This window comes from Nelumbo lutea, chromosome 1 (genome assembly GCF_056320005.1).
Source record: "Nelumbo lutea isolate HS-2025 chromosome 1, American lotus-T2T, whole genome shotgun sequence".
Lineage (NCBI taxonomy): Eukaryota > Viridiplantae > Streptophyta > Magnoliopsida > Proteales > Nelumbonaceae > Nelumbo > Nelumbo lutea.
This window is the reverse complement of record NC_142684.1, coordinates 118,186,619-118,212,539: the sequence shown is the minus strand read 5'-3', so window position 1 is coordinate 118,212,539 and position 25,921 is coordinate 118,186,619. Positions and strand designations below refer to the sequence as shown.

General features: G+C 37.8%; 1 protein-coding gene across 2 annotated transcripts in view; it reads right to left on the bottom strand.

The window, feature by feature from the left end:
• The window catches only part of EMB2754 (Vacuolar sorting protein 39), a 49,341-nt gene extending 24,075 nt beyond the window's left edge, over window positions 1-25,266 (bottom strand). Inside the window, exons 1-5 of one of the 2 annotated variants that reach the window (XM_088980825.1) lie at window positions 24,577-25,266; window positions 23,846-24,057; window positions 21,456-21,587; window positions 21,191-21,334; window positions 13,426-13,538 (exon numbers count right to left, since the gene is read on the bottom strand). In XM_088980825.1, the coding sequence (XP_088836951.1) occupies window positions 13,426-13,538; window positions 21,191-21,334; window positions 21,456-21,587; window positions 23,846-24,057; window positions 24,577-25,018 (1,043 nt within the window). In that variant the 5' untranslated portion in view covers window positions 25,019-25,266. The remainder of the gene's footprint in view (window positions 1-13,425; window positions 13,539-21,190; window positions 21,335-21,455; window positions 21,588-23,845; window positions 24,058-24,576) is intronic. The other variant, XM_088980832.1, reaches the window with a different exon arrangement.
• Window positions 25,267-25,921: the final 655 nt, after the last annotated feature.

Below are 25,921 nucleotides of genomic sequence, written 5' to 3'. Positions count from 1 at the left end.
GCACATGTAACTGATATATACAGAACTTTATTCTAATAACTAATAGTATACTGTGACATAACATCTAAAAAATAATCAGTTAGTGCATCAGAAAGATTATTATCTACACACCATGGAACAAAGTTTGATCCTATGGATTATTAGATAGTATTACATTAGTAGAATGCATTATTAATTAATAGAGAACTCACATGTCTGTGTGGCATAGACCTACACATACGAAAATAGTTTTGCCAATCAAGGTGTCTAGAGAAGTTAAAATGTCCCAGGAATGTTCCAATGTTACAACATTTTTTTTTGATAAGTAAACGATTTTATTAATTGTTAACATGGAAATAGGTGGGGTTGAGAGAGAGACCTTATGGAGCCATTAAGCTACTTTCATATACTTTAATTGTTAATATGGAAAACTTCTATTGATTTGTGGGAAGAATAGGTAATATTTACAAAGGAAGTTGTGCCTCACCTAATATATTACAACAGGTATCCAATCTCCCTACGCCATTTGACCCCTTTTTTTTTTTTGATAATTGTAGAGATGTAGTACAATAATATGATTATTTGTAGTCCCCACTGCTGCATGTCTCTTCATGTTACTGTTAGTATGTTAGCTGGATTAGTTGGTAGTTATTTCAGTTATTTTTTAGCCTACGTATGTAGTAGGAGTAATACTGGTTTTTTACCATGTTTTAAATTATTAATATAAATAGTCGAGTGGGGCAACAACTTCATTTATGACCCACACTCTTTTCTGAAATTTTCTCCTCTTCTTCTCTTCTTCTCTTCTTCTTCTTCTATTCTTTGCATTATTTCTTATTGAATTCACATCTAAACTAAGAATGATTGCAATCTTTCTAGACAAGTTGGTATTAGAGCCAACCTGGGGTTTCTCACGTGAGTCTAATCAGGCCGACTGCATGAGAACTTCCTAGGGTTGGAAGTTTTAGCAAAGATAGGTCAATCAGCTGGTTCTTGGAAATTTCCGGTAGAGTGCAGAAGATGCCCGCGGGGTTGTCGAGCCTTGGAAGGTGTCCAGTGATCAGGAAGAATCAAAGGAAAGGAAGGAAGTTCAAGGTTAGGGTTCAGACTGAAGATTGGAGGTGGCAGCTAGACTGTTCTGGTTAAGTTTCAGTTTGTTTTTGATATCAACTTCAATCAGAATTTGATTTGAGTCATCTAGAAGGAGCGGCTGGAACTTTTCTGTTTTCTCTATATTTCTTTTTAGGGTTTTTCTAAACCTACGACCAGTTCTCAGATTTAAACCCTAGATCTATGACTGTTATCAGTTTCTGGGTAACAGTTAGACATGTTTCAGCACTTCGGATTAAGTGATATTAATTTCTGGGTGATTGTTAGACCTATTTCAACCTTCCAGGTCGGCTGTTAGCAATTTCTGGGTGTAATTACATCTGTTTTCAGCATTAAAGGAGTTCCTTTTTGATAAATTTCTTAATAGAGATGGCAGGAACTGGATTAAAAAAAAAATCAAGGGGAAAGTGTTTTGGCGGCTGGTAGTACTGGAAACATGACTGGGAACACTTTTCAGATTACCGTTGTTAAATTTGATGGATCAAATTACTTGAAATGGGCTCAATCAGCCATGATGGCTATTGGGGGTAGAGGAAAACTGAGCTATGTGATGGGGGATGTAAAAGAACCAACCAAGGAAGACCCAGCATATCGCAAATGGGTTCAAGAGAATTATTTGGTCATGGCTTGGTTGTGCAACTCCATGCAGCCTCACATCAGCTGAAATTACTTGTGGGCAAAAACTACTAAGGAGATTTGAGACATCATGAAAGAAACCTACTCCCAACCACTTAATGTTGCTAGGGCCTATGAGGTGAAATGTGAAGTAAACAATCTTAAGCAAGGAGAGAAACCAGTCTTAGTTTACTTCTCCACTTTGAAATCTTTGTGGCATGAAATTGATCACCTAGAGACAATTGAATGGGAAAGTCAAAATGATGCACAAACTTATAGAAAACAAGTTGAGACCAAAAGGATTTTTCAATTCCTAGCTGGTCTGAATTCAGAATATGATATTGTGAGCCAACAACTCCTCACCAAAGAAAGTGTGACTTTGTCTCAAGCCTATTCTTTAGTGCACAATGAAGAAAATAGGAGAAAGTTATGTTGCAATATCAGCCTATAGAATCAGCCTTAGCAGCAGTGAAACCAAAATTTGGGGTGACAAGGAGTGGGATATGAAGCAGGAAGATAAGATGGAGTTAGTGTGTGATCTTTGCAAGAAACCAAAGCATACCAAAGACACCTTCCTTTATCCATTGGCGATCGCATGAAAGAATTGTGTATTCCCATCCCCTTCCTTTTTCCGTTTTTGTCTTGACTTCTGTCTCCAAGATATTTCCTCTCTCTTGAGGACTTCTTCCAATTCTTTTTTTTTTATATCCATCTTAAATCCCTTTCTTCCGCATGGAGATTTCTCTCAATTTCCACATTGTCCAACTCTTCAATCTGGGAAATTAGAGTCAGTTTCCTTTCTTCTAACCTTCCAAAATGATCCCTATTCCACTACTTTATTTTGGATCTTAATCTTTGCAATTTCTTATGGAATTTGATTCCTTCCCACCTTATTCCTCTTAGTTCCTCCTTCCACCAATCATCCACTTACGAATAAAGTCCGGATGTGTCAACCACATGTTTTCAAATTTGAAAGGAACAGGGCCATGTAAGAAGATTTCTGTTCCTAATCTAATGGGGCGGTGACTCTAGGCAACGCCCTGGAAACCAAACATTCCCAATGATTTTCCCATCCTCTATTGAACAGAAATCTATCCAGCTTTGAGCATTGTGGATTTTCCTGAAAATTGGACCAAGTGAAATTGGATTGCAACAGGGAGATCTCCTTCAATTCACACAAGTCTATGAATTCATTAAATTTCCACATACTAGTGGTGATAGACTGATTGGGATTAGAAGTTTCATTGGAAAATCTTATCACATTGAAGTCTCCTCCCAAACACCAAGCACCTTCCCACAAACCCCAAATTGCATACAGTTCCTCCCACATATCACTTCTCTCTCTATAACTATTTGGTCCATCGACATTAGTTAACACCCAATTGAATCCATCCTCCACGCTCTTGAATTTTACTGATATGGTATACCTACCTATCAATTCTTCCATTGCTTCAAGCACTTCATCCTCCTACAAGATCACTATACCCCCTAAAGCCCCCCCAAGGTGGAGCCTCAACCCATCTTATTCCTCTCGATCTCCACAAACTACTGATCAACCTTCAATCCAATTCTGTTAATTTGGTCTCTTGCAGCATTACCACATGAGGATCCTCTCTTTTTATTAGGTCTTTTATCACACTCCTTTTCCTTGCACTCCCCAAACCTCTTACATTCCAACTAATTAATTTCATGTTTTCACTTTTTAATTTGAACCCTCATTTTATTTTCCTTCCTATATTCTTTCATCAGGAAGAGAAGGGTTATCCCAACTGAATCAAGGATAGACAACAGCTTAGCAACAAGGGAGCACTCAACCTCTCTTAACCCTCTTCTAAAACCCAAATTCCAAGCCCCCTCTTCAGAACCAGAGTAAAATGAAGAGATGGGCTCATTTTTAAGCAAGGAAAGGGAGTAAGTTGAAGGGAAAGCATCTTTAAGAGTTGAGTCAAGCATCCAAAGGTCCTCCCAAAAGCAAATTTTAGACCTTGAATAACAATCCCAGCTATTTTGCAACAGTCCATGTAAGCTTGCGATCACCTTATGCCACAGTTTCTCACTTTCTAGAGGAAATCTCCACAACCATTTCCCTAGCAATGCTTGATTTTTACAAGTCACATTCCCCAAACCTAAACCACCTTCTTTCTTACTCAAACTCACTATTTCCCACTTAATCAAATGGTCCTTCTTCCCTTCCCCAGGTTCCTAGAGAAAATCCCTCATTAAGTTTTCCTACACATTGGCCACTTTTGGGGGGATCTTTAAAACAAAAAGGTAATAAACGGGGAAGTTTGCCATAGTAGATTTAATTAATGTTAACCCACCCCCTAAGGAAACACAATTCCACTTCCACACTACCAACCTTCTTTCAAACCTCTCTACAACTGGCGTCCAGAAGTTCAAGCCCCTTGGGTTACACCCATAGGTAGCCCTAGGTATTTCAAGGGCCAACCACTAGTTTGACAGCCTAAGGCCTCCACAATTGCTTCTAAATCCCTCTTTGCTTGGTTTACTCCTACAACACATCACTTCTTGAGGTTTATCTTCAAGCTTGAGATCGTTTCAAAAAGGTTCAGCACTAGCCTCAGCCTTTTTACCTATTGCAAATTAAACTCATCAAAAAATCATTGTGTCGTTTGCAAATTGTAGGTGAGTAACCACCACCTCATCACTTCCTACCCTCCACCCCCTTATCAGACCTTTTTGGTATGCTCTAGAAATCAGTTTACTAAAGACACCTACAATTAAGGTGAAAAGGAAAGGTGAAAGTGGGTCTCCCTATCTAAGGCCTCTAGAAGCTAAAAAGAAGTCCCTTACCACACTATTGACCAACACTAAGAAGTGAGTAGATTTCAACAACCCTTTATCCATTTAAACCATTTGTCACCGAAACTACAATTTTTGGTATGCTCTAGAAATCAGTTTACTAAAGACACCTACAATTAAGGTGAAAAGGAAAGGTGAAAGTGGGTCTCCCTATCTAAGGCCTCTAGAAGCTAAAAAGAAGTCCCTTACCACACTATTGACCAACACTAAGAAGTGAGTAGATTGCAACAACCCTTTATCCATTTAAACCATTTGTCACCGAAACTACAATTTTTAAAACCTCTAACAGGAATGACCAATCCACCAAGCCATAAGCTTTCTCCACATCCAATTTGCACACAAACCCTTTGCTTCCTTTCTTCTTTTCTCCTCTACACACTTGTTGGCTATCAAGATTTGGTCTATAATTTGTCTATCATGCACAAATGCCCCTAGGTTAGGAGTGGTGATGGAGGGAAGAACCTCTTTTAGCCTTAGGAACAAGACTTTGGTCACTATTTTGTAGACACTAGTCACCAGGCTGATTGGCCTGAAGTCTCTAGGATTCATGACCTTAGGCTTTTTTGGAATCAACACAAGAAAGGTGGCATTGAGTCTTGGGTTTATTATGCCTCTATCATAAAATTCAATGAAGACCTCAAACAAGTCAAACTTGATTATATACCAACAATCTTGATAGAAGGCTAAGGTAAACCCATTCGGCCCTAGTGCCTTAGATCTACCCATGGAAAATACAGCCCTCTTTGTCTCTTCTAGGTCAAATCTCCTCTCCAACAGAGCCCTACTATCTCCATCTAATGAAGGCCAATCTAGACCTTCCACTCTCAATTTGTCCTCTAAGGGCTTTTTGAAGCAATGCTTATAATGGTTGACAATGACCTTTGCTATATCCTCTTGATAAGTGACCTCCACTCTGTCCCTTACCAATGTGGACAAAAAATTCTTTTTCTTTCTCCCATTTTCCACAGCATGAAAGAATTTAGCGTTGTCGTCACCCTCCTTTATCCATTTGTACCTGGATTTTCAACTTCCACTCAAGGTTCAAAGTATCGGAAATGCAAGGTGTATCAAAAAGGTAATTTTAAGAGGCATATCGAGATACGCTTTGGAAATGCATAAATAGATACAGACGATAAATCAAGATATGCAAGGATAAGCTAGAAAATCCAAAAAAAAAAATCCTTTAAAAATATGAAAAATAAAAATGAGTTTTATGTGATTATGACTAATTTATATAAACATAAAAACCATTCTTTGATGATTTATATAAAGTATTAGGATATAATTACTAACCATCGAAAAATAATAGAAGAACTAAAAAGTGTGTGTATATATACTAATATTTATTAGTTAATATTTTTAAGCCATTTATTATATAGATTTAGATAATACTTATTATGTATACAAGTCAATAGATACCTTAATTTTTAATAAATAAATATAATTTGTATTCATCTTACTATTATATAAACTTTAATAATCAAATTTTAGCATTTGTTGGGAAACATCCACCAAGGCAAGAAACATTACTTTAAGCATAAAAAAACATGTTGTTATGACAAGCAATTAAGGTTGGCATAGTGATTAATTAATTATTGTTGTAAGCAAATGACTAGGGTTCAAAACTTGTTACCTTCGGTCTGTGATTTTTAACAAGTTATTTAACTTAAATAACATTTAATGATGTATTAATTGCCTTAATTAAAGGTAACTCAAATGAGCATTTAATTAAATAATATTAGTATTTAATGACATCTCAAATTTAAAGGATTAGTTAAAATTGATATTAATGAGAGAAAGAAGAGATTAATTAAATTTAAATTTGAATTTAAAAAAGTGAGGGAAATTAAATTCGGGTGAAACATAATGCGTATCAGCTCATTTCGGGATTGTATTGGCCAATACATACCCGAAACAGTCCGATACAAGGCTGATACGGACCTGTATCAGTCCGCTACGGACGAAAAAATACGAAACCATCTAATTGTATATGTTCCATGTATTAGAACTCTTCCGAAACAATACACATCGGCCGGTACGGGCCGATATGTTGCAAATTTTAAAACCTTGCTTCCATCTTTCCATCTGGCATTGTGCTTCCCTTTGAGTGGGACCCCAATAAGTCCTTCTAGTGCGTCTGCCTTGGCATTTGCTGATCTGCTGATCTTTGTATCCATCTAAATGTAGCTCTCAGCTCCCTTGAAATGAAATATATATTGACCCATGGTGCCATGAGAAAGGTTTTCTAGACATGCCTCCTGTATGTGGTCTTCTGGTGCATCATATGGAATAAAGGAATAAAAAGGGCCTTTCAGAACAATGTGAATTCCTTCAATCCATAATTAAGACAGCTGTAAATTAACAGTAGAGTCATCCGTTGGGTATATGCATCAAAAACCATTAGGGATGTTAAAGTTTATAGATCGTACATTAAAAATGTTTAGGGGGATTACAGTTTATAAGATCATTAGAGAGTGAATCACAATAAACATATAGTGACAGATGAACTCCAGATTAGAGAGGTTACAATTCTGACTTCCTCAGTTCAAGCCAAAACCAAGACAGATGTTAATTACCATTAATCCCTTTGGCATAGACACAAGGAAACTAGAAATCTTTAGGGAGACTACAGTTGATAAGATTATTTGAGAGTGGATCATTATAATAAAGTGATAGATGGATGCTTGATTAGAAAGGCTACTAGAACTCTGACTTCCACACTGAGCAGCTTGATTCAATGTATTCCCAGATAAGTAAAATTGTTAATTGAAAGACTTGCGATAGAGTGAACTTTAATGGCTATTTCATTACTAAGGCAAGGGTCTATTTGTATATTTTATCTAGGGGACCCAATTCAGGGTATGAGAGTTGTTGGAATAATGTTAAAATAACTTAGTTGCAGTTGTTAGGGCCTGTTTGGCTAATTAAAGTGTTTTTTATTTCGTTTTTTATTTCTGTTATGTCTGTTATTGTACTCAGGGGCACAAGGGTCTTTTCCCTTGTTATTTCTGTCGCCCTATATATAGTAAAATAAACACTGGCGCCGCCAGTACTGTTACATTGCAAACCTTCTCTCTTTCTCTCCTCTCTTCTCTTCTCTTCTCTTCTCTTCTCTTCTCCTCTCCTCTTCCACTTATCTCTGGCCGGCTACACTGTCAAGATGGTATCAGAGCGGGAATGCTGATTAAAAGAGAGCAGATCGATCAACCCTACTGTCAAGAGAAGATTGATCAACCCAAAGAACAGATCGAACAGACTAGCAGAAAGGAAATCTGATTCTGGACTACAAAATAGCTACGACTGGTACAGTTCTCCCTATTTTTTCTCTTCTTTACTCTCCTTGGTCATGTGCCGAGTGAAAACCCTATGAATCTGGGGCGGCTGAATGCTGTCGAACCTGTGTAACCCTAGTTTTCTTGGATCGTGTGATCCTGTTCATGTGTTAAGACAACTGTAGGTCAATGCTGACCTGTCTTCTCAATGGTTTGAGCTGAATATAAGTAAGAAGAATCTCTCCTGCTGATTAGTGGCTGTTAGACATTCTGGAATTCTGGTAGGTGGGGACTGATAAAACTATACAGGTATGAAACTGCCAAATATTACCTCAACTTTGGCCAGAATTTGGTACTGTTTGTGCTCAATCTGGTTGGTAAACCCGAGTGTGTGGGTGTGAACTGAGTGGAGCATTGTTTTGTGGAGTAAGGAGGGGTCCTAAGTCCGGTGTGTGGGACTGATTAACTGCTTGACCATGTCGACTGAGAATTCTGCTACTTCAGAGATCTCAGGGAGCCACAATGGATTGAGTGGGGGAATGGATATGAGCTTTCCCATGGCTGTCATTCCCTTTGATGGTCTGAATTACCTTGAGTGGTCTAGGGGGATAAAACTCTACATCACTGCTAGGGGGCGAATAGGATACATCAATGGGAGAGTAAAGGAACCGAAGTATGGAAGTGCTGAGCATGATAGGTGGAACCAAGAGAACAGTATGGTGATGTCTTGGCTCTTGGTTTCAATGCTGCCACAAATAAGTAAGACTTTTATGTGGGCTGAAACTGCTTGTGAGATATGGGAACAAGCGAAGTCCACTTATTCAGAACAGAGACACTATGCCAAGATATATCAACTACAAGCTGAATCTTCTACTTGCAAGCAGGGGGAGAGGAGTCTCTCGATGTACTATTCTGATTTGACATCAATATGGAAAGAACTTGATCACTATCAGAATGTGAATTGGAAGTGTGATGAAGATGCAAAGGCCTATAAGTCACTTGTATCACAGCAACGCGTGTTTGCCTTCCTCCTAGGGTTGAATCAGTCATATGAGTCCATCAGGGTACAGATCTTGGGTAGTAAAGACTTACCATCAGTCCAGGAGGTGTATGCCTTGGTGCAATCAGAAGAAAGCAGAAGAAGTGTGATGAATGGTGTAGAAGGGGAGTCAGTTGCCCTAGCGGTTCGGGGAAATTCAGATACAAATGTCGGAGGTGGCTTTAAAAGGGATAACACTCAGAAAAAATCAGAAGATAAAAGCAAGCTTCGGTGCACTCACTGCCAGAAGACACGACACAATAAAGATACATGTTGGGATCTCCATGGAAAACCTAAATGGGCACAGGATTTGGGTAAGAAGTCAGCACCGGATCAGAGCAAGAAACCAGGCCAGCAGAATCAAAAAAGGTATAACTCAGCTAATATGGCATCGACAGAGACTAGTCCTTCCGTAACTCAGGAGAGACATCCCGGTTCTGACCCTAAGGAAGATATTATCAACTCCTTCCGTGAACATTTGGAATTGTATGGTAGGAGTCTCCACCAGGTGGATTCTGGGCCTACTCCTACCTCATTTGCGTCTACATCAGGTAATGCCACAGCCTTCCATGTATCATCTCATACTACCGATTCACCTTGAATTATTGACTCCGGAGCCTCAAATCACATGACTGGCAAGTCAAATTTGTTCCAGACATATAACATTCTCTCTGGGAGAGATAAGGTAAGACTGGCTTATGGTTCTTTTTCTACCATAGCTGGCCGAGGCACAATATCTCTCCCACTTGGCCTTACTCTTCCTAATGTCCTGCATGTTCCGAAATTACCTATTAATTTGTTGTCCATTAGTAGTATTACTCACTCTTTGAACTGCTCAGTCACCTTTTTTCCGTCTGTGTTTCAGGATCTGACCTCGGGGAAGAAGATTGGTAGAGGAAGCATGGTGGATGGTCTCTACGTGTTGGAGAATAATGTTGGTCTAGTGGTGACTGAGTCCACGAGTTCGTCGAGTGAGAGTCATGCCTATTTATGGCATAGTCGTTTAGGTCATCTTTCTTTTGAGTTGTTAAAAGTTATGTTCCCAAAGTTGTTTGAGTCCTTGTCAGTGAGTCAGTTACAGTGTCAAACTTGTCAGTTGAGTAAGCATTGTAGAAGTTCTTTACCTTTAAGAAATAAAAGATCTGAATTTCCATTTCATATTGTTTATTCTGATGTTTGGGGCCCTGTTACTCTACCTACTGCGGCTGGCTATAAGTATTTTGTTACTTTGATTGATGATTATTCTCGATACACTTGGGTTTACCCTATGCGATCTCAAGATGAAGTGCCACAAATTGTGAAAGATTTTCAACGCATGGTGTTCACTCAGTTCCAAACGGAAATTCATATTTTCCAGTCGGACAATGCAAAGGAATATTTCCATAGTGATCTCACGAAGTTCTTTGCTTCGAGTTGGTCACTTCAGCGAAGCTCTTGTGCCAGGACACCCCAACAAAATGGTGTGGCTGAACGAAAAAATCGTCAGCTTCTCGAAGTTGCTCATGGCTTGTTGATTCATATGAATGTGCCAAAACAGTTTTGGATGGATGCAGTATTGTGTGCGACATATATCATCAATCGCATGCCCTCTCGGCTACTAGAGTATAAGGCCCCACATCAGCTCTTGTTCCCTACAGCCCCGTTGTCCACCATTCCGATGCGTGATTTTGGGTGTCGTTGTTTTGTCCACAACCTGTCACCTACTTGTGGTAAACTTGACCCTCGGGCTATACCTTGTGTTTTTCTTGGTTACCCTTCATCTCAAAAGGGGTATCGTTGCTATGATCCCATTGCCCGCAAGTACTATGTTTCCATTGATGTCTCATTCTTTGAGAGTCAACCGTTCTTCTCGGTTTCTCCTCAGGGGGAGAGTAGGGTTGAGGAGAAACAGGCGACGACTCAGATTCAACTACCTCCTTTACCCGATCCTCCTCCGTTCCGGGTTTTTCATCGTCGCCATAAGAGCCAGCAGAGTTCAAGAGCCGTGGAGCCGTACACTATGCAACCAACACCATCGGATTCACCTGAGGCAGATCCGTCTCATCAGCCAGGTACACTTGCTCCCATTGCTCCTTTAAATGTTGATTCACTTGTCCCCAGTGATCTTAATATTCCTATTGCTAAGAGAAAGGGTGTTAGATCTTGTACCACTAATCATCATATCTCTAACTTTGTGTCCTATGAGCATGTTTCACCTTCGTACCGTGCCTTTCTCTCCTCTGTGGATAGTGTTCCCATCCCTAAGACCATGGCAGAGGCTTTGTCAAAACCTGAATGGACAGATGCAATGTAGGAAGAAATCGATGCCTTACACAAAAATGGTACGTGGGAGTTGGTAGATCTTCCTGAGGGGAAGGAACCAGTGGGGTGCAAGTGGGTGTTCACAGTGAAACACAAAGCTGATGGAACTGTTGAAAGGTACAAGGCTAGACTAGTAGCAAGAGGCTTCACACAGGTATATGGAGTGGACTATGCAGAGACTTTTGCTCCAATAGCGAAGATGAACTCCATCCGAATTCTCCTTTCCTTGGCAGCAAATCTTGACTGGGATCTTCACCAATTGGACATCAAGAATGCCTTCTTGAATGGTGACTTGGAAGAGGAGGTGTACATGATCCAACCCCCAGGGTTCTGTGCCAAAGGCAGTGAACAAAAGGTGTGCAGGTTGAAAAAGTCCCTATATGGGTTGAAACAATCACCTCGGGCTTGGTTTAGTAAGTTCCATTTAGCAGTCCAACAGATGGGATTCAAACAATGTCAGTCAGATCATACCCTGTTTGTAAAAAGAGGTGAACGTAAAATTGCACCTCTTATTGTGTATGTGGACGACATAGTGATCACAGGAGATTGGGAAGCTGAAATCCAGAGACTAAAAAAATTCTTAGCCACTAAATTTGAGGTGAAGGATCTAGGCCCCTTACGATACTTTCTTGGAATTGAAGTTGCCGGCTCTCACAAGGGCATCTTTATTTCCCAACAGAAGTATGTACTAGATCTACTAGAAGATACAAGCAAGTTGGGGGTAAAACCATCTGATTCACCTATTGAACCTAATCACCATCTGGGAGACAATCAGGGAGAGTTTTTGAAAGATGTTCCAGAGACTCATGGGGAGACTTCTGTATTTGTCTATGACCAGGCCTGATATTGCCTATGCAGTGGGTGTCCTTAGTCAATTCATGCACAGCCCGATGACAACTCACTTTGAGGCTGCAGAGAGGATCTTGAGATATCTCAAGAAGTTTCCTGGAGCTGGTTTGTTGTTCCAAAAACACAGTCACTTAAAAATGGAAGTATATACTGATGCAGATTGGGTAGGAGCAGTCAATGACCGAAAGTCTACCAGTGGTTATTGTACCTTTGTAGGAGGAAACCTTGTCACATGGAGAAGCAAAAAACAAAGTGTGGTGGCTAGATCCAGTGCTGAAGCAGAGTATAGAGCGATGGCTCATGGGGTTGCGAAAATCATGTGGATAAGAAATCTGTTAGGTGAACTGGGTTTCGCAGTAAGCAATCCTACGTCACTCTACTGTGACAATAAAGCTGCCATCAATATTGCTACTAATCCAGTTCTGCATGATAGGACGAAACACATTAAAGTGGACAAGCATTTTATCAGAGAGAAACTTGAAAGTGGAGAAATGTGCGCACCATATGTCAGCTCAGAAGAGCAACTTGCAGATATCTTCACCAAAGGTCTTCATCATGTGTGGCACAAAGATTTGTGTGACAAGTTGGGCATGATTGACATCTATGCTCCAACTTGAGGGGGAGTGTTGGAATAATGTTAAAATAACTTAGTTGCAGTTGTTAGGGCCTGTTTGGCTAATTAAAGTGTTTTTTTATTTCGTTTTTTATTTCTATTATGTCTGTTATTGTACTCAGGGGCACAAGGGTCTTTTCCCTTGTTATTTCTGTCGCCCTATATATAGTAAAATAAACACTGGCGCCACCAGTACTGTTACATTGCAAACCTTCTCTCTTTCTCTCCTCTCTTCTCTTCTCTTCTCTTCTCTTCTCTTCTCTTCTCTCCTCTTCCACTTATCTCTGGTCGGCTACACTGTGAAGAAGAGTCTTGGATTTTTTGGTAATACTGAGCCTTGGAGCTTGTATTTACATTCATTTATTTTCTTTCTTGTACATATACAAGAATGCTATTTTTGGTTGCAAAGAACATGAAAAGGAAGAAGATCTAAAAGAAAGTGGCTTTCCTTAGCTTGTGTGACAAGGGAAACCAAATGAGAAAAGAGAGTCAAGACAAAATACTAAGGTACATTTTCTTTTTAACCTCTTTTATTCTCTCCCCTAAAAAAGGTAGAGAAAGCAGAAGCAAAAATTGAAGAGTCATAGTAACCAAAAATGGCCCCACTCTCTCCTACGAAAAAATCTTTTTCTTTTATTTTCTCTTAATTTTTTTATTTTGTTTTCCTTTCTCCCATTTTATTCACAACCATGCATTGTGTATTAGAAAATTTCTACTGTTTCTGAAAATTTTAAGTGTTCCTATGTTCTGCCTGCATTGAGAAAATAATCCTGGATACAAATATGAATATCCCATTAATATATAAATGCTATGGGAAACATCACCTGATATGGATGGAACTCTCCTTTGCTGCTCGAAGGTTTGCATCCTCTGGTGGAAGCAGCTTACACAAAGTCAAAGCTTCCTCAAAATTCCCAGATGCTGTTAATTGTATAATCTACATTTTAAATGTGACAAGAAAAAGAAACACGTAAATAAACCACTGCAAGGAGTAAAGCTTAGTGTAATTGATAATACTACAGTATTACACCTTGGTAAAAATTCTGAACACAGGTACAACAAGTACAACATTTTACCCACCAATATCTGTAACATAAACTAACATATTATTAAAAAAAGAGAAAAGAAAGTAAGGAATTTAGTAAACAAAAAGAAAGAAAAGAAAAGAAATTGAATTATTAATTAAACTTCTTAAATTATGCTAATGACAATATAGATAGTCCCAGGCTACTTGATGAGCCAGATCCTTATAAAACCACTGATGTTCTAAGAATCTGTTACTTTTCCACCACATGCACAATTTTCCTTTGTTTTAATAAATCTCTTTTTTATTGATTCAAAAAGGAAAGAAAGTTAAATTAGATAGAAGGATTTGCATATGACTATTAAGAAATTCCCAGTACAGCTCTATTTGTCTTTTCCCCTATCCCTAAAAAGGCCATTACCAAGTGCTCGTCATGGCTATCTGGGCTCTTGGGAGGAGTGAACTGGAACTAGGCCAATATGTGTTACCTTCAAGCAGGTGAAAGAGATTGATATCATTCTTGTGCCTAGACAAGCCAAACATTGAGAAACAAATTAACCTGGCTGCTATTCTTTGTTAATACAAAACCAGCATGTTTTTTAATTTTTATTGTCTAGACAATCACTTGTGAATTAAACAGAGAGTGGTCTTGGTTGATGTGTTATATTGGTTTTTACTGGATTGAGTTGGATGGGGATTTCCAGGTTGTTGTCATTGGTTGGATATGAGGTCAAGATTTTAATGGACTATCACGGACATGTCATCATCATTGTCCATGCCTTTTTTTATAGGAAAAATAAAATTTCATTAGAAAAAGAAAAAATCGTTACAGCCTAGCCAGATGTTTAGACAACACCTGCAATATAAACTAAACCATCAATATCACCCAAAGTACAACTCAAAATAACTTATCCAGATTACAAATTTGGAATCCCAAACTTCCCCAAGGTCCTCTTGTTAACTTATCTAAATTCTGGTAATACCAAGACCCAATCTGCAACAGATTTGCTAACAGCCGCCACCAGTCTATCAACATTCCATGCCTTGTCTTCAAATACCCTTCTGTTTCTTTCTTTCCAGATGTTCCAGCAATACTGCAAAAGGTATGCAACTCCAAATCAGCCTTGCTTTCTTACTTCCTCTAATCTTTGGCCATGCTAAGAAAACCTCTGTACGTACTCTATTCTTTTTCATGCTACCAACTTCATCTTCAGTTTCAACCTCCTCCTTCACTCTTCATTGACAATTCCTTCTTCCCTCCTCCTCCCACACCTCACCCCCTTCCCCAATAGCTTTACTTTTATTATATCCTTCCTTTCTACTCCCCTTCCCCACCCAAAAAGAATAACCCAAATGACTTCCCAACCACCACCTGTCTGTCCACTAGCCATTCAATACCCGCCCTCCTCTTCTTAGTGTTAACGTCTCCTATAGCCTCTTCCGCTTCAACCCCTCTACCAACTCTTCTCCCTCCCTTATATCCTTCTCACACTCCTATTGTTCTTCTGTCTCTTTCCTTTCAACCCCAACCCTTGTACCTCCTAGAATCACCGTTCTTCTCCTATTATAAACCCTACATTGATCCTCCACAATTTTTTTCCTCTTCAACCTACTCCCCCCATCCCCAACTCCTTCAAACCCAGTTCCCATCATGGTTTCAAATGTTGCAACATTTCGCTAATGTCACCCGACATATGTCAATGTCAAGGCTCACCGACATGGAAATGGATGGTAATATAAAAATTACATTATTTCGGTCGACATTTCCTACATATCGGAAATTTCGACCAAATCAGTCCAAATAACCAAAAAAAGACAGGTTTTCCTATTATGTCGACAGGATGTTGATTAATGTACATCAATAATATAATATATTAGTATATTATATTAATATAATATAGTATATTAATATAAATTATTCCATTAATAATTTATATTTAATTTTTCAAATAAAATATTTATAAGAAAGAATTAACAAAAAATAAAAACAAAACAATAAATTAATTAATTTATAATAGAAAACATAAAATATTTTTCAAGTAATAAAATACTAATTAGTTAGTATTTTTAAAATATTTATTAAAATCAGAAAATGTTTATTAAATTTTATAATAAATCACATTCTAAATTTAATATAAAAACCAGAATAAATTTATTAAATTTTATACTAAATCATAATTTATTATAAATTTAGTATTAAAAATCATAATAAATTCATTAAGTTTTATAAGAAATCAGAATTTATCATAATCTTAATACTACAAAAAGGAGAATCAGTTTATTAAATTTATAATAAAACATAATGTATTATAACTTTAATATTTAAAAAAAAAACAGAATAAATGTATTTCGATTTACTAGTGTAAAATAAATATATTATAATTTATAATAAATCAAATTTAAAAATAAGAAAAGAAAATATCGGGTAACCTTGTAAAAACATCAAAATGCATAATAAATCAACAAATCATCATTTACTAATTTGTTATTGATCTTAGTTTCTTAGCTTTATATAATGGTTGGGAATAAGATAATAGTCTAGAAATATGTATTAGTGCTTCTTTTATCATTTTACAAAATATCATTGCATATTTCCACATATTTCATAATATTTCCACAATGTCTCTAATTTTTACAATATTTCCCCTCGACATTTCCGATATATGTCCTATATTTTGGTAAGCGACATTTCCATCGACATCGACATTTTAAACCTTGGCTCTCATATTGTCTTCCTCCCTATCAGCAACTCTAGGCCAGTTGAAGATGGAGAAGGTAGGGATCCCGATCTTACTTCATTATTCAATTGGCAATAATTTCTAGAGCTTTCACTCCAGGTGTCTTCTTCTGCACTCCACCATCACTTCAGTAATCACCTGATCCATGTTCACTAAATCTCCACCTACGCAATCCACTTCCCCTAGGACTCTCTTCCCATACTCGAAAATGGTATTTAGCAGTTGAGCTCCAGCCAATGAACTACTCAGTCGTGGTAATCTCTTTTTCTTTTGATAAGTAAAAGATCATTAAATTTCATTGGAATCAATAATGATAGGCATCGTTACAAGCATCCCAAAGGGAGGCACGAGATGCAGCCTCATCACTATTAGAACAGAGCTAGTACAGTAATGACAATTGCGCTCAATACAACTGATTCCTAATTACCCTTGCTTAGCTAATGAATCAGCCAATGCATTAGCCTCCCTCCCCACCCACTGTATACTTAGATTCATCTGCTATGTTAACCACTGAAACTTCTTCATTTCATTTCTATAACACCAAATCACTAAGCCCGGATCTCTTAGCCAACCTACCACCACCTTTGAGTCCCCTTCAATTACCAGGTTCTCCAAGTTCAAGTCTTTGGCAATCTGAACACCTTGTAAGACTACAAACAGTTCAACCTTTAAAGAGTCTCCAATCCCCACTGGTCCTGAATAAAGTGCTAGTATGACCCCTCCTTCATTTCTTATGACTCCTCCAATTCCCGAAGGACTTGAGTTGCCTTGATTGCTCCCATCAAAGTTTAATTTCAGGAAACCTTCAAGAGGAGGTGCCCACACTGGCCTTTTTTTAATCTTCTGCACGGAACTAGATGCCACTGAAAACTAATTCCTCCACATATCAACAAGGGAAAACTGTCTAAATAAATCCAGAGTTAGTAGCCAATGTATAACCCTGGTCATTACACAGTCCACTATCTGTTGTTTGCTTCTCTCCTTCTCTTGAAAGATTCTTGCATTTCATTCTTCCCATAGGATCCAAATCACTGCTGCTCTAGTACACCTCCACATTATTCTTCCCCTTCTTTTTGGCCAAACAGGGAGAAAAACCAATCCCAAATGTCTACAGTAAAGGAATAGGAAATTAGTAAATGGTAACAAGATTCACCAACGGATTTGCAAAGAGTGCACCAGTTCGGGGAAATACACAAGAAAGGCCTTTTCTTTTGTAGGTAATCCACAATGTTAATCTTCCCATAAGCCACTTCCCAACAAAAAGCCTTAATTTTGGGGGCAACTGGCTGACACCAAACTTCCTTAACAGGAAAAGAAAGAGGGCTAGGGTACTGGCAAAGAGCAAGAAAAAAGAGGCACAAGAAAATAAACCTTAGAACTTGGACACCAAACTCTTCTATCCTGTTTAGAAGGCTCTAGGCAGACTTTATCAAGAAGAAGTAAAAGCTCTGACAAGCGAATGACCTCTTCATCCCTCAATCCCCTTAGAAACCCAAAATCCCAATTATGATCCAAAGACAAAATAGGAGGTATTAAAAACTTCAAGATCATCTCATTTTTATACAAGGAAAGGGAATACAAAGAAGGAAACAAATCCCTTAAAGGCCAATCACTGACTCACAAGTCTTCCCAAAACCGGATTTGAGTCCCTAAACAAGTATCATACTTGACAAAGCTGAGGAACTAATAGCGAAAACTATGGATTGCTTTCCAAGATGTTGCCGAAGTAGTCTGACATGATACACCAACATCCCAACCATTCTCCAACCCCCCATGAATATTGCCCACCACCTTGTGCCATGAATTCTCCCTCTCTAAAGGCCATCTCCATAACCACTTCCCTAAAAGAGCCATATTCTTCTTCCTCACATTCTCAATACTTAAACCACCTTCTTTCTTACTTCTACATACAACCTCCCATTTGATTAGGTGGTCTCTTCTAGCCTCACCCGGCTCTCAAAGCAAGTCCCTCATGATTTTCTCTAATTTCTTTTCTTCCCGTAGTGGAATTCTAAAGAAAGAGAGGAAGTAAATTGGTAGGTTAGCCAAGACTGATCTTATTAGGGTAATCCTACCACCAAAGGAAATATAGTTTCTCTTCCAAGCAGCCAATCTCCTTTTACATCTCTCCAAAATTGGGTTCTAGAATCTGCTCTCCTAAGGATTGGGACCTAAAGGAAGACCCAAGTAGGTCAAATGCGCACTTAAGGCATTCCCTTCCAAATTAATCCCTACTAGGCAACTCTTGTCTAAACGTATTTTCAAATTTGAGATCCTTTCAAACTACTTGATCAATTCTTTTAAACTCCTCATCCTCTTGGTATCTCCCTCTTCACAAAAAATCATGATATCATCTACAAACAAAAGGTGAGTAATTGGAACATTGTTTCTCCCCACTCTCCAACCCCTAATCTCATTTTCCCTACCATCCTTAGAGAAAAGTCTACTAAAAACATCCGCTAGTAAGGAAAAAGAAAAGGTGAGAGAGGATCACCTTGCCTTAACCCCTTGCAAGCTAGGAAGAAGTCTTTCACCACTCCATTAACAAGAATAGAATAGTGACAAAACCGAATACAACCAAACACCCAATTGCACCATCTCTCCCCAAATCCACGCCTTTGCATCACCTCTATTAAAAGTTCCAATCCGCTAGATCATAAGCATTTTCCAAGTCCAATTTGCAAACAAATCCTTCTCTTTATTTCCTCTACACATTCATTGGTGTTTTCTCACAAGAATAGAGAGAGGAGAGAAGAGAGAAGGGAAGAGGGAGAAAGATGTGTGAAAAGCAAAAGGTTGGGCTGGCGGCGCCCAGCTTCTCTTTTAGAATAATATGATGTAACAAACATAATATTTTCTTATTGTTGTTATATCAACTATCATCCCTCAGGCTACCTCAAGGAGGTGTCTGTTATTTCTTTCTGCAACACCGTTTTGCGGTGTTCTGGCACACGAGCTCCTATGAATGGATCCATGAGAAGCAAGGAACTCATTGAGCTCCCCATGGAAATATTCCTTCACATTGTTTGATTGAAAGATCTGCTTTTTCAACATGAAACTGTGTAAACACCATCCTCTGGAAATCTTTCACGATCTTTGGGACTTCATCTCTGCTACGCATGGGAAATACCCATGTATAACGGGAGAAATCATCAACCAATATGATAAAGTATTATACCCGCCCTCCGAAGTTATTGTAGCAGGCCCCCACACATCAGAATGCACAATATGGAAAGGAAAATTGGATCTTTTATTACTTGAATGAAATATTGTTCTACATTGCTTCCTTAACTGACACGTTTGACAATGGAAATTTGACACTAAACAGGACTTAAATAAAAAATGAAACAAAGACTTCACTATTTCAAAAGACACATAACCTAACCAATTATGCCACAAAAAAAGACTCTTATTTGACTGACTATGTGACTCTGAGGATGACACCGAGAAACCAGCCTTGTTGAGAGTGTAGAGACCATCCACTAAGCTTCATCTACCAATCGTCCTCCCAGAAGCGCCTGGTTCAAACTATCTCTACGACCTGTAACAAGGTTTCTCCAGTTATCTAGGGTTTTCGGGAAAAATCTCCAAGAACCTGCCCTAGGCTTCAACTAAGGATGAAAAACCTCCAAAAACCTTCCTAACTGGGTTGCATAAATAGCTGATTGATCAACTTATAAGTTCTCCATACACACTATGTATGGGCAAAGAAAAGAGAAAAAAGTCGAAAGTAAGAACCCGCTCTGATACCAAGTTGAAAATTACACCTACAGTAATTCGGATAATGCAAGAAAAGAAGAAAAGAGAAAGAGAAAGAAGAAGAAAGAAGTTTCAGCAATAGGTTGTGGAAGAAGAAAAGAAGAATTCGAACCTCTCTCTCTAGCCCCCTTTCATCACTTCTATTAATAATTCTATGTCTGAGTACAATTACTCGGATACCCTTAATGGGGCGGCCAGCACTAAAGAAATAATTAAAGAAAATAAAAGAAGGCCCATAACTAAGAAACATAACTTTTAAATACTACTTAAAAGAAATAAAGAACACTAAGGCCCATTCTCACTACAGTGAGCAGCGAGTCTTCACAATGATTCAAGAGGCTAACAGTCTCTCCAATCACAAACTCCAATTATGCAAGGGAATTTAAAGTGGCTTGTGGACTGAAAGCATTCCTTATCGATTCATGTGGCTAACTCATCCAACTTTTCATTCTAGGGTGGAGAAATAGTGGAGCCATTTCAGACAGAATGGCTGAATAGGTTTTTCTTTTACTCAAAAACTAGGGGGATTAGAGAGAAGCTAGAAACGTGGAACAAGGAGATTTTTAATGATGTCCGGTGGTAGTGCTCTCGGTACCTGGTTTACCCAGTATAGAGATATCCCTCTTGATGGCAATGGAGATATACTCAAACTTCTAGAGACCTAAGCATATAATAAAAAATTAAAAAAAAAATTAAAAACTCATTTTCATGTCTTCAATGTATGAAATTTTTTAAGAATCATATTCGTCACCTTTGGTGATATAGGAGATTCATCTAGCATATTTGGATGGCAGGTGGAGGGGCTTTGGTCTGTCAATATTTGTTATAAATTGCATTAATTAGAGAATAATCAAGATGGCTAATAAATTTAAGTTCCTTTTCTTTTTCCTTTTTCTTCTTTGGTCTTATAGTTTGAGGCAAATAACATAATCCTAGGGCAAAGATGGTGTCAATATTCCCCATTGTACAGCCACTAGAAATACAGGGGCCTTTTCCAATCAATTGGAGTGTTACTCTAACAAAGTTTAATTAAATACTACCAGCCTTATTACTGACAAGAAGTTTTACCTGTGCCCCAATAGGAACAGGAAATAGCCCATGGATAGAGCTATTTAATGCAACAATAACAGAGTTGTTGCTCTGGAGAAGATGATGAACATTGCGGAGAACAACTGTCTGTACCAATGGGTAAGGAGCTCGAAGGGAACGGATCTGCAAACCTCAAACAGTAGGATAAGAAAGCATAAATGCATGGTTAACAAGGCAAAGTGGAACATATTTGAATAGAAACGGTGTGAAAATGTTTTCTTGATGTGCAAAAACAATTTGCTACCTCTATGTGTCTTGGTAAGAGAGCTATTGCATATGGCTTATGGATGACAACAACTGAGGGGGCCTCGGACCAACATATCCTGCCATCTTGAAGAAGCTTCCCATTTTGGTCAACAAAAACTCCAATATTATCCTAAGAAACAAATTGGATACATTAAATAATTAGAATTGCTCATAAAATTGAGCTTAGGTTAAGGATATTTGACTGTAATTTATTGTATTCAGTGCATCAAATCAGGTAGGTGGAACATAATTATAAACAGTCAGGTATAAACCAATTAGGATAAAAGCATTTGAATGAGAAATGGTTCACTCCTACCATTTTACTACATAGCAAGGAGCCCATTCAAAGTGTGGAATCTATAAACATGAAGTTAAACTTTCATGTCAAGAATACACAAATTATAGAGCATTACATATAAAAAAGTATTAAGAGTTCAGTACATATAGAACTTCAACTAAATTGCTAATTACTACTATAAATGTAATCATTGTTTTAAGCATATATTAAACTAGTTGTTTATTGAACTTTCCTATAGTGAGAATTATGATTTCTAAGGGTTTCTTTTTAGGTCTGAGAGCTCTGAGAGTAAATAATAAAGGTAATACAGTTCAAAAGCATATAAGAGAAGAATACATGAAAATATTTTATGAATGCCATTCCTTTAATGCATCATCTGGTCCGTGTATCCTATTGGATGATGCTACCAGCCAAATGACTTCTTTGCTGATGATATTACGTAATTCTGTGCATTTATACCAACACTTAGCATCAAATGAAAGTCTCAACATTAGTTAAAGGATGACTCCATGCATTTCAATGACTTAATCATCAAGAACCACTTCATCATTGCATGAAATTACAATGTTGATCTTGGGCCTCTTGGCATCTCAAGTCAAAATGAGATAAGTATTGTATCTACCTATAGGCAAGTACAGGATCATTATTTAGCTTCTCGGCCCAGTCCCTTGTTATCTCTTATCCAGTATATACAGAACATTTTTTGAATCTTCCCATAGATTGTTGGGGCATCAGATAAACGTTAACACAAAACATGTTTCCCAGATAATATTGGACAAATATAGGCATATCTACCTCTATCTATACATTAAATATACTCAAAGACATATTATGTAGGTTATTTTGCCAACTACTGCATTTATTCAACACACAAAATGCACAGTTACACATACTTGTATACATGTCTATCTGTGCATGTCCATGTGTATATGCATATATATGGTTGCTTTCACATTTCTAGATTTTGGAGGTTTCCTGTACTGACATTTTATCAGTGGCAACCAAGTAATTTTATTAATACTTTTAAACAGAAATTACAAATTTACATGGCAAGAGGGATTTTGTAGACTAACATAGTGCCCTCCTTCTTAACCATCCCAATACAACCTTAGAATCCACTTCTGCTATGACGTTTTTGTAACTTGGACTCTTTCCCAGCCTCATCCCTTGTAAGAATGCCACATTGGAAGAGATATTGTCATGCAACTAGTTCTACAAAGAATGCACATATTGGAAAAGATGAACCAATTTGGCCTTTTTTGAAGGATACTGCAAGTACCAATTTTCTCATGTACCACCTCCCAACATAGAACTTTAATTTTGGGTAGAATTGGGTCAATTTAAACAGCCTTCAATGGAAAATTGGGACTCAACAAAGGGTCAAGGGATATGACCTTGAAGAAGAAAACAAAAGAGAACAAGCTCAATGCACAAGCCATCCATATTGTACAATCCCTTTTAGACAAGTCCAAGTGACCCCCCACCCACCCCCATCCCATGACTCAATAAGAGAGGAGACAGACGACAAGTGTCCTCATCTCTGAGGCCCCTCCTGAAATTCAAATTCCAAGATAATCCATTGATGGACAAAGAAAAACAACATGAAACCAGAGCATTTTTGGACACAGTACGAGAGAAAAGAGAAGGAAACTTATCTTTGAAAAGTAAATCCCCCCACCACAAATCAGCCCAAATTTTGGTTTTGGTCCCCAAATGAACCTCCTCTTTAGTGGTCAAAGAAAAACTGAGAGAGTGAAGAATTAGCATTTCAAGGAGCAGCATGAGTAGCAGCCAACCCCACATTCCATCCACAGCCAGCATACCATGAAGCATGAATACTTCAACTTACGTTGTGCCACAGACAATGTAGGAAAATCATGATTGTGTGACTTGTGTCTGTTCCCCTTGCTATAGGTTCTTATAAATTATTATTTAAAGCAAAACGGTGTAGGAAAACCTATAATGCAATTTTTATAAAGTTTTAAACTGTTTTATAAAATAAAAGTTTAGAATTAGACAGTTGAAATGGGAAAATGAGTTAAAGACTAAAAGTGAAACAGAATCAAACAATTGGCAGAGAAGAAAAATACTTTTCCCAAAAGAAGCTCTCCAGAAGGAAGAGGGACCACTAGTGGCGGGGCAATCCTTCCAGAAGGAAATATCTCAGATAATGCACCATTCATTGCATTTAATATCATGTATTCCCTTTTAATTCCCATGCATATATTTTCACCGCACCAAGCCATGGACTTCACCAAATCAGGAACACTAAACTCCTTCACCTCCACAAATCCTCGACCTCCTGGCCAACCAATACAACATTATTATATTCTACTGAATTAATAAAGTGATGAGAAACATTAAAACAATTCATACTATACCAAAACATGGCAAATTTTAGCAATAGAAAAATGTTTTGAATAGGTTAAATTTTGGAAAAAGCCATAAGGAAAGTCGAATGGAAGTTAAAACATAGAGCTTTTGATAGAAATGAATTTAGAACTTACAAATATACAAGAAATGGGTAAAAAAGGAAGAAGGAAGAGGGAGAAATGTCGAAGATATTTATTTACCCTCTAAAAGAAGCAAATCAAGTAACTCTCGATAAATCTCTGTTCTATATGATATGACGGGAAGACCGCCTATAATGAAAAAGGTTACTAAATGATCGATGTTACCTTAAGGAAATGGTAACAGATTCGCCTGAAGAATTGCTCCTTTCTTTCTCGTATGAATTTAAGCAAGCATTATATAATACAATTGATTGAAAAATTCAGGCAATACAAATTGACAAAAATACAAGCTGAATTTAGGGAATTACCGTCATGCCTGAAAATACAGACTCTTTTCTGTTTCGCGAAGCATAAGAATCCTCTCCGGTCATCCCAACAGAACAAGTTGGCTCCTTTGGCCTTGGTAATCACGGCTACCGTCTCGACATTGGGGAGCCGATGAAATGCGATAGATTCGGACAAGGACACAAGAAGCTCCCTCGACACTGAGACCTCCATTGACACCAGAGGCTTCTTGGAGAATCCAGTAATTGTTCTCTCCAAAACATAGGGCTCTTTACGCATCTCCGGATTCGGGTAAAGGCGATCAGAAGGTGGCGATCGATCAGATGCTGAGGATTCTGGAACGAAAATCCTGATACAACCATCGGTGCAGCCTAGAAGAAGCTTGGAGCTGTATGATCCCACGGTCTCGATCTTCGACGGGCAGTTGTTGAGAAGCTCGAATGAATCATACGCACTGTGCACCATTTCGCGCGTTCACACTCTCTCTATCTCTCCTCGCTCCTCACCCTCTCTCCCTACGCTCGGTTCTTTTGTTCAACAGGCGGCCAAAACATCCCGCGTAAATTACCGAAGCCGCAAAAAGGGTCTCTCTTTTTAGTGGTAAGTGGTAACGACTTTTACGTTAGCTGGTCCATTTGTGTTTCTACCTCCAGCTCTCTGTCTCTGAGCTCTAAGGCGGAGTTTGGGTCGTCTGGGAGTGCTCCTCTGAACATAAGTGCTTATTAGGTGATAATGTTTCGTCCAAAAGCCTCATTTTTTATTTTCCATTTTTACCCTTATCATGTTTTGTATTTTAAAGCTTATTTTCACTTTCCGTTTTTACCCTTTATATTATTATATTTTTATTTTTCCAATTTTATTTAATTAACGGTTAACACAATTTATAAAAATGAAAATTGTGTTTTGTATTTTATTTAATTAACGGTCAATACAATTTTATTTAATTAACGGCTATCATGTTTTATATTTTAAAGCTTATTTTCACTTTCCATTTTTACCCTTTATATTATTATATTTTTATTTTTCCAATTTTATTTAATTAACGGTTAACACAATTTATAAAAATGAAATTTGTGCTTTGTATTTTATTTAATTAACAGTCAATACAATTTTATTTAATTAACGGCTATCATGTTTTGTATTTTAAAGCCTATTTTCACTTTCCAATTTTACCCTTTATATTATTATGCTTTTATTTTTCCAATTTTATTAAATTAACGGTTAACACAATTTATAAAAATGAAAATTGTTTCATCAAAAGCCTGATTTTTTACTTTTCATTTTTACCTTTATCATGTTTTGTATTTTAAAGCTTATATTTTCACTTTCCATTTTTACCCTTTATATTATTATGTTTTTATTTTTCCA